The sequence below is a fragment of the Parambassis ranga genome, chromosome 8 (genome assembly GCF_900634625.1).
Source record: "Parambassis ranga chromosome 8, fParRan2.1, whole genome shotgun sequence".
In the NCBI taxonomy this organism is placed as follows: domain Eukaryota; kingdom Metazoa; phylum Chordata; class Actinopteri; family Ambassidae; genus Parambassis; species Parambassis ranga.
The window spans coordinates 9898069-9911899 of NC_041029.1; the positions used below are offsets into that span (position 1 = coordinate 9898069).

General features: G+C 41.4%; 1 protein-coding gene across 1 annotated transcript in view; it reads left to right on the plus strand.

Annotated features, from left to right (window-relative positions):
• The first annotated feature begins 4230 nt into the window (after positions 1 to 4230).
• Positions 4231 to 13831, plus strand: part of asic2 (acid-sensing (proton-gated) ion channel 2) — a 235058-nt gene continuing 225457 nt past the window's right edge. Inside the window, exon 1 of the mRNA XM_028411936.1 lies at positions 4231 to 4803. Within this exon, the coding sequence (XP_028267737.1) occupies positions 4231 to 4803 (573 nt within the window). The remainder of the gene's footprint in view (positions 4804 to 13831) is intronic.

Sequence of the window (13831 nt, forward strand, 5' to 3'; positions counted from 1 at the left end):
TCGCTCACACTGTAGAATAATTTGCACTTGTACTTCAATCACCTCCTGCCAGAGGTAATAATCAACTGTGGCCAGTCTCTTCAGCTCTGGTACTTTTACATCCTAATTATCTCCTGTTAAGGGCTTATTATTTTTCATAATCCATTAAAATAGTCAAAAAGTGTAATTACTCTTCTAGTCTTGTCATGCATAAAATACAAGAAGTGACCCAAAAAGATTTTTAAAAAGGGATTTTTAACCGTGTTTTACTCTGCTTTAAAAGCCCAGGAGGAGCTGGAACTTCATCATTACTGATGAAATATGCTGTTAGCGGCCTAAAAATGCCACCCAAGTTCTGTCTTCAATGAATGCTTGATGACTCACAATACATGGAAAGATGGTGAAAAAGACAATGGAACATGCTTTATTAAAGCGTTCTTAAAGCTTTGGTTCATATTTCATTCTCTCCACAGCAGCCAATTGTCTCCATATCCTGATGAAGAGCATGTAGGTTGATTTATAAACATAAAATATCCCATTCCGTATTTTTCATTATATGACAGATTATCTGTTTATGTTAATCTTGCCAATATTTGTGCTTCTATGAAGACAGAAAAACTAAAGATGGGTCATATTTCACTGGATTGCACAGAGCTTTTTATCTTTTATACTATGCAAATTTAAAAAGAGAAGGATCAGAAAAAAGGCTAACAATCCTTCCGCCTTTTCTAATCCTGTGGATGGAGAGTCGGTTGGTTGGTTGGACGGATAAAGGCAGATAAGATTACTAAAGCAGAAACCCTGATTTTCAACCCTGGAGACTGTTTAATCCCCGTAAAACTATGCTCATTACCTCGCTGGAAAAAGGAGAGATTTGCTTAATTAAGTTGTTAAGAAACCAGCAAACCCTGCAGCTGTCTGAGACCACAGCAAATTTCATTTGGGAGAAAGAAACTGATCGACTGACAGCGTGTGTGTGTGGGTGGAGGCTATGAGTGTGTGCTTGTCAAAAAAAACTAAAATACAGTTTAACTACAGTCTTTCTTTACTTTTAATTAGGAGGTGTTTGTTGCTGCAGGTTGAACAGAGTCTGCAGTGTGATGTACTACAAGTTAGTGGTACAATCCAGTAAATGGCAGGTCCAACTTTGTGCCTCTTATAATATAACCAATATTTTTTGCAATAGGCACTGCTGATTGACACCACAGTGATGTTAAAAATATCCACAGGTGGTTCAACAAGGCTGTTATAAAACATTTTCAGATTTAATAAAAGGTTTGTTTTGTTTTTGGAATATTAAGCAGGCCTTCTAGTTTATCATTATCTGCGCTATATCCTTTTATTGTGAAAATCACGTCACTTCCGGCTGCCAATTTGCAGGTGTGAGACCTGCAGGTGGACGTCTAAATGTCCAATGTTTTTGTTTGTTTGTTTGTTTGTTTGTCGCTTCAGTGCAGCAATAAAAACAACAATGGGACATTGTTAACCGAGCAATTTATACAAAAAGTTCATTAAAACAACAAGGAGGGAAGGACACTGACCTGCTGCGTAAACATTGGCTAACATGAACAGGTAAGCAAATAGCATCGAAGGATTTGCACAGGAAATAAACATTAACATTCTGACGCCCTTATATTGCAAATAAAATAATACAATATAATAATAAAAGTCATTAATTGTTCTGAATGGTTAAACAAGAGCTTTTAATCTGAAAATGAACTTTCAGGTAAGATGGCGTAGCTAATTATATAACTTTAATTAAAGTTTAAAACTAAATTGCACACTGCTCAAATATTTGAGGTAGTGAAGGTTTATCCTCGAAGTGTTTTTTCATGGCTGGTTGTTTAATTTTGTCTGCTCATTACTTTTTAATCACTTAATTAGGGTTTACAATAATTGCACAGTGGGCTAATTTTATAAAATGAGCGTCTCAGCCGATGGCATGTTGGGATTGTTGTTGAATGTGAACATTTGTACAACTGACTGACCTGTTGGTTGCTCTAAACTTGTCAAGTCAGGGAGGACTATGAGCTGTGTCTGTCTCAGGCTGTTGGGATTAGGATTGTGTTCTGGTGTTGGCATTACTATAACAAGGACAGAAATGATCTGTGACAGAAGATGGGAGTCCTATAAGGATGGCAGATACAATGTGTGAAGTGTCAATAAGGATTGCTATGTTTTATGGTAATGACTAATATAATTGCTATATATAGTCTGGATAAGTATCAGGAATCCCTGCATGGCATGTCAAACACGACCTTTGTAGTTCAGCTCCTCATCCAGAAAAACAGCCTGTAGATAAAGATGGATGAACCTCACCTTTAATGAGCATAAAAATCCAATCACTATCCCTGTCCACCATATCTAATTTAAGTGTAATGACTTGAACGTCTCCTTTATTGTCATTGATTGTGTTGACAACCTGTCAATTTCGATTTAGTTGAAATTCACACTGAGGCATATTTTTTTTCTTTTACCACTTTTTAACATGCTCACACTCTTATGCTGTTTTTGTCTCACCGCTTTCCTCCCCATCTCTTTGTATCACTTCACATGCTAGCTGCTTTGATTGTACAGAGTGTTCACAGTTCAAATTCCCACAGCTGAAAGATTTAAACATTACATTACACATGACAAACACACTCTGTGTGCTTATTATTTCCTTTAGTTCTGTATCCCTCTCCTCAGTCTGGCGTAGTTTGTCTGAATTACTCTGTGTGACATCGCCATGCAGCCTGTGTGGCCACACTTCCTCGCTTGCTCTTTTTTTAGTTTTCCTGTCTTATTTTTGTCCTCATCCCTCCCCTCAACCTACATCTCCCTGCCTTTACTCCTTCATCTCCACTTCTGCTTCACTTCCCATGACATAGTACCCTCCCACCCCCAACCAAGCAGCTACCACTGTTTTCCCTTCCACTATCTGTCTCTCCGACAGCCTCCCATTTTGCGTCCATCCATCACTCCGTTTGCAGTGACGAGATGTGGATATATGGAAGGTTGAGAGAAAAATGTGAGCAAAGGTGGCGGTGATTACAGGGGGAGGAGGGAACATATTATTCAATAAGAGACTTTGCTTTGGAGAGAGCAAGGGAGGAGAGCGTTGTCTTCCCTCCTCTCTCCCTCTCCCCCTCCCTCTCTCTACTCTCTCTCTGTAGCATGTGTGTTGGTGTGTGCGTCTCCCATCTCTCCCGGCTCCGCTGTTGTTCGCTGCCACCACAGATGAGCTGGGAAGAGGAGGGAAAGCGGATGTATCTGGCCAGAGGAAAACAGGAGGAGTTTGGATCGGGATGCGAGACTAACCAGCGGCTCGGATAATCAACGGCTCTCTCTCTCTCTCTCTCTCTCTCTCTCTCTCGCTTTCTCTATGTCTGTCTCTCTCTCACTCACACACGCACTCACAACACACACGTGCGCTCTCAGCCTCACACACACTTGCACCGGCTGGATGTCTTCTCGCTAGGCTGAACGAGAGAGGTGCTTAGGCTTGTCATTAGTTGAGTGCATGGGAGACTATGAGAAGCCGCGGTGTGTGTGTGTGTGTGTCAGTCTGCATGCACACTCATGCATAAGAGAGTTACTGCGTGAGAGTGCGTGTTTTTGAATGGAGATGAGTCGGGATGTTAAATACACAGAGGCAGCTTTCATTGGCTTGTGGCTTAAGTGACTCTCACCTCTCGCTCCGGGTGTCACAGAGGACTTACCTCTGGTATTTTTGTCAATGAAATCGAGTTACAGAGGGCAACAGAGCCTTAAAGGGAGGGGTCATTTTGGGATTTGGGTAGTGTGTGTGTGTTTAGTTCAGGTTTGTGTGTGCTTGGGATGTAGTAGGAGCTACAGGCAGGCTGGCAGCCACAGTAACTCTCAGTTCAAGGGAGTGATTGAGAGTGGAGGTGCAGAGGAGAGGGATGCCCTAAGGGACTATCCTTCTCCTCTGTCACTTACTTTGTGTGGTAGTTATTTGGGTTGTGGAGTTCTTTGCTTGCCCATGTGTACTTTCTCTCCTTGGCTCTTTGTTATGTGGTTTAAAATGAGCTGTTTAATGTCCTATTTCCCTGTAGCAGCAGGTCTCTGTTGGTACCCTGTGTCTTTGTCTGACTCTTTTATACTTTTTCTGTTTTCTCCCTTTTTTCTGTTTCTCAATGCTTTTTATCAGTGAGGTCGACACGATTATGACTTTTATTGATGTTTTCTCTGTTTGTGTAGGTGTGAGTGCACAGGGGGCTCCCTGTCTGAGGAGGTGGAGGGCTGATGATGGACCTGAAGGAGACCTGTGGGAGTCAGGGGAGCCAGGAGAGCTCCAGCCTGCACCCCACCTCCTGGCAGGCCTTCGCCCATGCCAGCACGCTGCATGGCCTGCGCTTCGTCTTCCCTTATGGACAGCCAAGTGCACGCCGCTTACTATGGGCTGCTGCTCTGTTGGCGTGCCTGGGACTGTTAGCCCTGGAGAGTGCTGAGCGGCTGGCTTATTTTCTTTCTTACCCTCATGTGACCAGTGTGGATGCCGTAGTTTCAAGCAGTCTGGTCTTTCCTGCTGTGACCATTTGTAACCTCAACGCGTATCGCTTCAGCCATCTCACACGAAATGACCTGTACCATGCCGGGGAGCTGCTAGCCCTGCTGGATGTGCACCTGACAATCCCGCAGCCACACCTGGCTGAGCCTGATGTGCTTGCCTTCCTGCAGGAAAAAGCCAACTTCACGGCCTACAGGCCCAAGGCATTCAGCATGAAGGAGTTCATTGAAAGGGTCGGCCATGACCTGAAAGAGATGATGCTCTACTGCAGATACCAAGGCCAGGACTGCAGCTCCAGCGACTTCAAAACCGTGAGTCCACTTATGTCTTCTCTTAAATGTCAGCTTTGGTCTGGGCTCTGTTGAGGTCAGTTACTCTCTGCAGTCTCCTAGCCTTCAGAGGTCTTTGTGAGTGAGGTCTTCTGGTCGCCTGCTTTGAGTTTTGCAAGTTTTCAGGGAAAGATGTTTCTTTTTTTTCTCCAAGTAAAATGACTTGATGTGTACTGATAGCTGTGCTTTCCCTCCCACAGTGCAAGGCAGGGAGTCTGCTGCTTGTTTTTCTCTTTGTGGCTCTTATGTTTGGCTACACAGGTTGGCTCTTAAGATTTGCTCTGCAAATTTATTTTCTGCTTTAGCCTTGTTGTTGTTGTCGTCCTTCTCAGCCTTCACACAAAAGCACTGCTCTAAAATACAGTATTGCAACAGGTCTAAAGGATTTTAGCGGCTGAAGCAAAGGAACTGTTTTATCTTGGACTATAGATAATTCCCTCAGATCCTACTGCCACTTTTTTCCCTCCAACTAAGGATTTTGTTATTTAGAACAAGAATATAAAAAGTATATTTAACTTCCTGCTGTATTGGACCTAAAATAACTGGTAAAATGTGACATCGTTTGGATGGAAGTTTTAATTTCTGACCTATTATCATTAATTTTATTTTTGCATGCGATGGATTACATACATTTTCTCTGATGCCATAGATTTTTAACTTTTCCATACACACAAATGTATCTGAAGCTGCATTTATTGATGAATGCTCATTGTGTGTAAATATGCATAGTAGTATATTGTTAATAATATAATTATATATATAAGACTGAAGGAACCTAAAAAAACTAACTGACCAAGGATACACCCTGTCAGTCAGTTTTTTAGGTTCCTTTATTCTTCAATTGGACAATGTACTGTGACATGTTTTTTGGGCAGTTACCTAACTAACAGCCCTACTTTGTAGTTAAATCGTTTACACAGAGCACAGATTTTTAATAATGACTTTTTTGGCCTCCAAACTGGCCGGTGATGCATGCACAAAGCACAGTCTCTATGAAGCTGCCTCTGGGATTTGATCTGCTTTGATGTGTTCTTCGTTTTGTAGAATGGATTCATACACAGACCACATCAGTGGCGTGATTGCACCTCAGCTGTGTGTTATTCAAGGCAGTAAAGTGTCTGGGTCTCTGTCAGCTCCTGTTGGATTGATATCTCCATGTTTTATCCTGAGACATTCAGTGCAAAATGCTGATTGGAAAAACAACAATGGTGGATCACACATTGGCTGTAGTGATTTTCTGTTCAAGCCTTCAGACGGATGCTTCCCCTGGAGCTCTGATCCATAGTGTGGTGAGCTGCAGCAAGTCCAAGTGAGCAGTTCCTGCTCCTGCTTGTCTGCCATGTGATTTTCATAATTTCTTTCTGTCGAATCTTCAGGGAGTTAATTCGAGGCTAGCTTGGCGCTGTCTTTTCCTTCTTGCATGCAGACCAATGAGTCTCTGTTTACCTCCCCTTTAGAAACTGTCTTGCTTGTTCTGTGACACGTCTTTGACCTCAAGCTGGGTTCAAAGATAATCATGTTGACAAAAAGGCTACTAGAAGGCACTGTCATCCTCTTTGCCCTCTGCCTGTTGCTGCTGAGATCCCCCTGACTTCTTTCCAGCCCTCTCTGCCTACTTGCTAAAAAATAGAAAAACACATGCATGCACAAATGCACTCAGACACATGTATTCAAACACATACACAACAAACTATATGCATAAATGAATGAGTACGCACACACAGCGGGACGACATTACCATGACACTCTGGGGACCCGAGTCAGCGTTTGAATGACAATGTGATGAATGGCCGTGGGGAGGATTGTGGGGACACGGGAGTCAGTGTGATGTGACTGATGGAACTGGAGCAGAGCAGTGCACAAAAATGAAACGGCAACAGTGTGCACATTTCCACCTAGATGCTTGTACTTGTCACCTCAGATAGTTTTTACAATTTTCCAAACATGCAACCTACTCATCTTGTTCATTTATGCTAAAAGTGAAAGTACTTTAGTAACCTACATGACATAATTCTTGCTAAATAACCGCTTTGATCGCTTTGATACACTGTTTTTTTAAAGGCTGCCAAAAAGGAGGACACATCTCAAGTTATATCTAGCATCCTCCTTTTCTAACGAGAACTAGTAAATAATACCAGAGCCTTTTATTTGTCAACACAGTATATCAGCAAGTACTAGCAGTGGTCACACATCTCCATCCTAGTAATTAGTAAGGTGTGACTGGATCAGCAAGAACTTCCATGTCCACTAGGGACAATTATCATAATTTGAATTATTATTAATATCAGTTTTATTAGAATAGGCTCATATTCCTTGTCATTTGAAAAAAATATCTCATAGGAAAGAAACTAACAAAATGAGTTATTGATCTTTTAAGTCAAAAACTAACAAGAAATAGTGGTAATAATCTGCAAGCACTTGAGTTGCACTGTTGAACAGGACACTTATTTGCCTATATTGATATACAGTAGCTGCGCTCATTTGATGCCTTTGAGCTCACTGTGAGATTTAATTTGTTAAACCCCTTAAATAGTTTCATCATCTAATGATCAATTTGATCACCAGTTGAGAAGGAACTTGAACTAGAACTGTAAGGTGTAGATTGTCTCTTCAGCTGAATGTTTTCCTGAAGAACACCATATTGGGATATTTAATATAACCACATTGTCTATCCCTAAGACTCTAGGATGACATTAAAATAAGTACCGTACACAGTGTGCCACGTATGTGTATTGTTGTACTTTCCTCTTGCCTGTGATTTTTGCCGGGTGTGATTACAACCATGATTAAATGCTGATTGATCACACTGACAAGGCACATCAGTGTCTGCCAGAGTGAATCAGCTCAGTGTGGCTCTCCTACACTCCCTGCATGCTTCACTAACATATATAAATACCCTTGGAGCAAGGCAGGCCAGGGAGGATCCTATCACACTCTGAGCCTTAATGTGAAACCTGATAGCAGCCAGACCCCGAGCTTTGTATCACACCAATTAGCCACTTGTCTATTCCTCTGACCAGAGCCTTGTTGGAGCAGCACCGCCAATGTAATGGTTTTGGCTGTTTACAGCGATTAGCAATTACACACAACCTTTAGCCTTAGCACTTCACTGGATGATTATTGCATGGCTGGATTTTCCTCACTCTGGCCAGCAGAGCAGGACATAACTTCTGTCAGTCATCCAACAGGGAGGGATAAATTGTGTACTTTCTAATGTGTCCTCCCCCTCCTCTTCAGGCCACTCCATCTCCCTAACTGCATTTTATCACTTTCACATTCATTTACCAATGTTTGAAAGTCCAGTGCCCCACACTAGGTTTTAGTGGATGTACTGTATTAATCACTAAAGTGGCATTAGCATGGCATTTTACATTCCCAGCAGGCATGATGTCTCAGTCTCTTAAAGGGCATGAAAAGCACCGCTGCCACCCACAAGCCCGCCTCTCTAAAAGACCCTGGAGAGGCAGCAGTAACCTGTGCTATTTAACCAGCTTGGAAGAAAAGCTGGAGTGCAGCCACAGACAGACAGCTCAGTGTGGATAGTGCTTATGTGGTAGACACTGCAGCTGTCTGCACTGGTGGATTATGGTAGGCTGATGATGTAGTGTGTGTTGTGGTGAAGCTTAAAGGAGTAGTAAATTTCCCTGAAGGGTTTTCCTCATCCTAAAACTGCTAATTTTGGGCTATACTGAAAATTATAGCAGTAATTAATGGAATGAATAAATTATTTCTTGTGAAGTTTTAGTTTATTCTCTAACTAAAAGAAAATAAGAAACAATTGTACAACCCATTTCCAGAGCTTAAAGCAGGGACTTGTGAATATAAGGGCCTTTCTAGCAGCAAGCTATCATTATGATATCATCATATCATATTTTCTTTTATCTTTTTGATGTTTGTTATTGCTGCTCTGAGGGTATAAAGCATACTCTATATAATTACCTTTTTACACTGATCAGCAGCCATATAACACTAATTATATTTACACTGTCAAAGTGTGGGATATTTTTAGTCTTTTTTTTATTTTTAGTTCTTAAAGTTGGTGTGTTTGAAGCAGAAAATATGGGATAGTGTAAGGATTTGGGTGATTCTGACAAGGGCCAGGTTATTGTGGTCTCACAACTGGATCAAAGGCTGTTCAAACCTGCAGATTTGTGGGTTTGTGCGTTGTTCCTTGTTTAAAAAAAGTGGTATAAGGCAGGACAACTTATGAGCCAGTAATCATAGGCACATGAGGCTTATTGCTGTGTGTAGGGAGTGAAAACTGGTCCAGTTACCCAACTACCCAAATACAATGCTTTTTTCTCTGATGTGGCGCTAGGTTGTTGTCTCTACTCTCATCGTGCAGGTGCAGACATATAAAAACATTGCTGTGGTACACACATATGTGACAAAATGCAAAAACTAAATTAACCAGTACATAACATTTATTTCAAGCGTTTTGACGCTGTCATTTTTGTGTGCTCATTTGAGCCTGAAGTGAGCATTAGTTGAAGTTGTTTGTGTTAAAGAATCATTTATTAGAAGTATTGATTATAAACCTATACCTAAACAGACCTCGTACAGCCCTTCTTAGTTTTTTTTATATTTTTTAAGCTTTTTAAGTTTTGACTTCAGAATGTCACTGAAAAGAAACACAATGACTTGTTTTGCTTTGATGTGTTGTCATTTCTCAGTCATTGCATGTGAGCTTTCTTAATTGTGCAGTTTCAGCATTGTAGTGTAGTTTTACATTAGTGGTTTCGAAGCTATTACAGCCTTAATAAACTCAGTTACTAATCTGTACCCAGGACATGCCTAAAGACAAACCTGTTCTTCTTGACTGGGTTCATCACCTAGTGGTGCTGCAAGTGAGACAGAAAATGAGTGGTGTATAGCAGAGACTGAGAGCTGTGTGCACGAAGTCACAGTTGGTGATGTTGGCTGGCAATCACGTGAGGAAAGAGAGAAGTAGGAGCTAGACTAGCTAGAGAGGAGAGGTGTCACTGGAGGAGAACACAGAGCGTGTGGGGGTTTGGGGTGGGGGGTGGGGTGTGTTTATATTTTCATGTGTGAGTGGGTTTGTGCTGTAATGCTGTCACATGCAGTCAGTGTGGATTTGTTCTGTGTATGTCTGTGTTGCCATTTCTTAATGCATTAACCATCAGTTGCTTTTATCAGATATTGACTGATGGTGATGAAATCAAAGGTCAAGTGGCCAGTTGAATTACATTCCTCCAGTCGAATGCTGAAATATACATGTTGTGTGCATCAGTTATTTTTGCTGCTTTGCATTCTTTATTGATCAGTTCAGGAAATCCTTGTTTTTTATTGACCCCTTCGTACAGCAAGTAACGTCAGCTGTGAAGCAGCACCCTGAGACACGATGAGGTTCTAGTCATTCAGTCGTAGGCAGCTTTTCTTAGATTATAATAATAATACAACTGCAATTATATGTTGAATGTTAGTCAAATAAAATTGTTAAAAAATATTTGTGACATAAGTTAATTCTATTTTTATTAGTTTTATACTGTATTTTTCTCCGGCCATCCTTGCCCCTGCAGTGTGTCTGCCTGTGTAACTGCCTCTTTATTAAGGGTAGGGTAGGAGATTTTGAAAACTCAGTGAGTCAGCCTGAAGTAAACACACGCCTCTTTCTCTCGGAGCTCACCCCGAAGCCACGCCTCCCAACTCCCAACTTCGACTTCGGCCATCATGCATGTACCTCTCTGGTGCGCGCAGAGCAGGAAGAGAGTGACAACCAGCCAACTACACGTGCAGGGGCGCCTCGTAGGATTGGCTGATGTTTTTAGCGTTTTATAGCTTCCACAGATGATTAATATTCTTCGTTTTACAGCGAACCTGCCTAACTAATCGGTTGCTATCGGATTGTAAAGAGAAGTTACACTAATTTAACAAAAAGTGCATCAGAATGAAATCTCCTACCCTACCTTTAATGTTGAAAAATCTGTGGAACTGTTATGTTCCTCTATAAACTCTTTGAGCACAGTACAGAACCTGTTCCTACACATTATTAGAAAGCTTTGGGAAAAGCTCTCCATCCTTGGAAAATTTGTAGAAGATCAAGGTTTAGTGTATGACTCTCTGTCTGGTATGTGTTATTTTAACTGCTATTGACTGCACTAATGCTTGCCTTAATGAGAACACACAAAGGGAAGCCTCACAGATCAAATGGCAACACTACACTGAACATTTGATCCTTATCCGTCATCTTTCCACTACATGATCCACTTATTAGAATGTGTGGTACTGCTGACATGAAGTTTTTGAAATACTACATCTACTAACCCCCTGACAGGTGGATGTTCAATGTCACTTGCAAATCAAAATTAAAACCATATATTGTCTCTGAGAACTACCAGCCGGGTTCACATGTTACCAGAACTTGGCACAGACATTTTTCATCAACATATGCTCCTCCTGCTTTTCCCATCTCTTGCTCAGTTTTTTATTACCTTTCATGTCTCAGTCTTCTCTTCTCCATAATTTACTACATAGTGTCTGAGCCATCGTTAGATGCACAAAGCTGACTGGCTGGTGTTGAAAAACCACATGCTGTCCTTAAACCAACTGACAGACTCTTTTAGACTCTCATTTTGTCCACCTGTCTTTCTCTCTTTAATCTGTGTAAGCTGCCCAGGAGCTCTTTTGATCTCAGTGTTCATATTCACCTGAGAGCTGTGTGTTCCCGGGTCCCCGTGTGTCTGTTTGCTGAGGTAAAGAGATTTAGACTGCTTAAATGTAAAGTGACCAGTGCTTGAATTGATACCATGATATATTAGGTTTAGTGGCTTTTGTCATCTTCACCATATATTTGTCCACATTTCAGAAGAGTAGGAAAAGGAGTTCATGCATACACAGCAGCAGTTGACAAATCCTTTGATTGTGATGTATAGTGAAAGATTGCAAGGCTACACTTTAGCACTGTGAGTTCTTATGAGATTGGTACTTTACAGTCTTTATGTCACAGTGTGACTTTGTAGTCTGCTGAAATACCAGACTAGAACTAAAATATCAAACTATCTCTTCAACGGCTCCATCTGGCAGTGCTGTCTCCAGGTACAGCTGCTGTCCTGCTGAAAAGGATCTCACATTGGTGTCAGGACAATGTGTGTTCTTCTTGTCAAAATGATGCTTGTGTGCAGGACAGCATGACTGAAAATCACAGACATTGGCCCCAAGAGGCCAAAGTTGGATTGATTCCCCCCCCCCCCCCCCCCTTAGACCAGTAGACCAATATGTAAGCAATGCATTTCTTGGAGAGTGATAGACACTAAATAAATGTTGCACTCTTAGTCTTAAAATGGCCTGCATGTTATACTGTGACTGCTAGATGTGTTAAGGCAGTTAGCCACACACCCACAATGTGCCCCAATACTGCTCCAAGTTAAATGTTCACAGTTTAGTAACCTGACATGAGTTATCATTTCGCGAAGTGTGTCAAAGGGCCGCCTTTTATATAGTACGACTTGTCATGTTGCTCCATTTCCCACAGTGCCTTTTTTCAAGCCACACACACACACGGAACTGTTTCTTGCAAAGTTGCATAAAATGTTGCAGATTTCCAATGTGCTGAAGCTACAGTCATTGTGTCATTAATATCTTAAATTAATTAAGATAATTACAAACCCTTGAATTAATGGACTTTGTCGCTCTGGCCATGTCAGTCATCTACTCTTTCTGTTCTCTGTTAGAATGGACTCAGAAATACTTTATTAATGCCAGGGGGAAGTTGCTTACATTCTAGGTGCTCCATGCATGATCAGAAATAACAAGTTATACAAATAGAAAATAAGGAAAATAAGGTAAGGATATAAAATAGAGACCAGCTACATAAAGCCTGTTAGAGATACTAGAGATAAACAACACAGCAGTATGAAAGCATGAGTTGATGGCTCAGGCAGCACAGAATGTCCCCATTCCCCCACTTAGAGGAAAAAAAAAAACTATCGGCAGTGATGAGACTGAATGTGAAGCATCTCTCCAGTGAAGTGCCCTGGGTGTTTACTAGGGGGTGGAACAGTTCACAAAATCCACGGTTCGGTTTGTATCACAGTTGTGAGGCTAGATTTTCGGTTCGGTTTATATAGGTCTATAGGTTTTTTCTTCTTTTTTAACACTGTGGAAATACCATAGATCAGCATAAAATATATATCCTAATTATCCAACATTTGCCATATTTAAGAATCAGTTATTTCGTTGTGTTGCTGCTGTTGCCCCTCTGAAGTTTCCATTCTGTCACTGTGTGTGTTGGTGCTTCAGAGAGAACTCCTCAGTAGGAAAAGTAGCTAGGGGCTGTCCCACTAAATTACGTCATTGTGTAATTTGCATAATTGAAACTACTAATGTTTTTTTTTTTAATCTTTCTATTTAAATATGCTATTTACATCCTGCTCTGTAAGCCGTGACGGGACCAGAAACAGCTTTGTGCATAATCGGACCCAGAGTGATGTGGGTCTCCTCTGCTCTGACCGCCTGCGAGTGCTCTGGGGCGGTGGAGGAGCTCACAGTCCCACCCTCTGCTTGTTGAGGACAGTAACTGCAGAACGATACATGCTTCCACGTCAGTCTTCAAAAGTCACCAGAGAAAGTCGCTTTTGACAAAAATATATGTGGAAAGTCGCCAGATTTAGCAAGAGAGTCACCAAGTTGGCAACACTCGTCTCTGTGCCAGTGGGGAAAAATGCCTCCCTGCATTACTTGCTGCGCGTGTCCTAAACCGAACAAACACACGCCCTGAACTGTGACACTTTTACGGAACGGTTCAGATTTTAGTATCTAGTATTTACTGCACAAACACAAAGGAGTTTCAATAACAGACACATCTCAGATGTTTGTTAAAACACCACCTTGCACAAACCTCTGAACTTCTGGCCTTACATGTGATGTGCTGGTCTGTGCCTATGTGTATTCTCCAGCACTCAGAGTATCCTTTGAGAGATCGTTTGGATGAATATTTTATCAGTCTTAATCCCTTCTTGCAATAAATTAACTACTTGATTTCTTTTTCCTG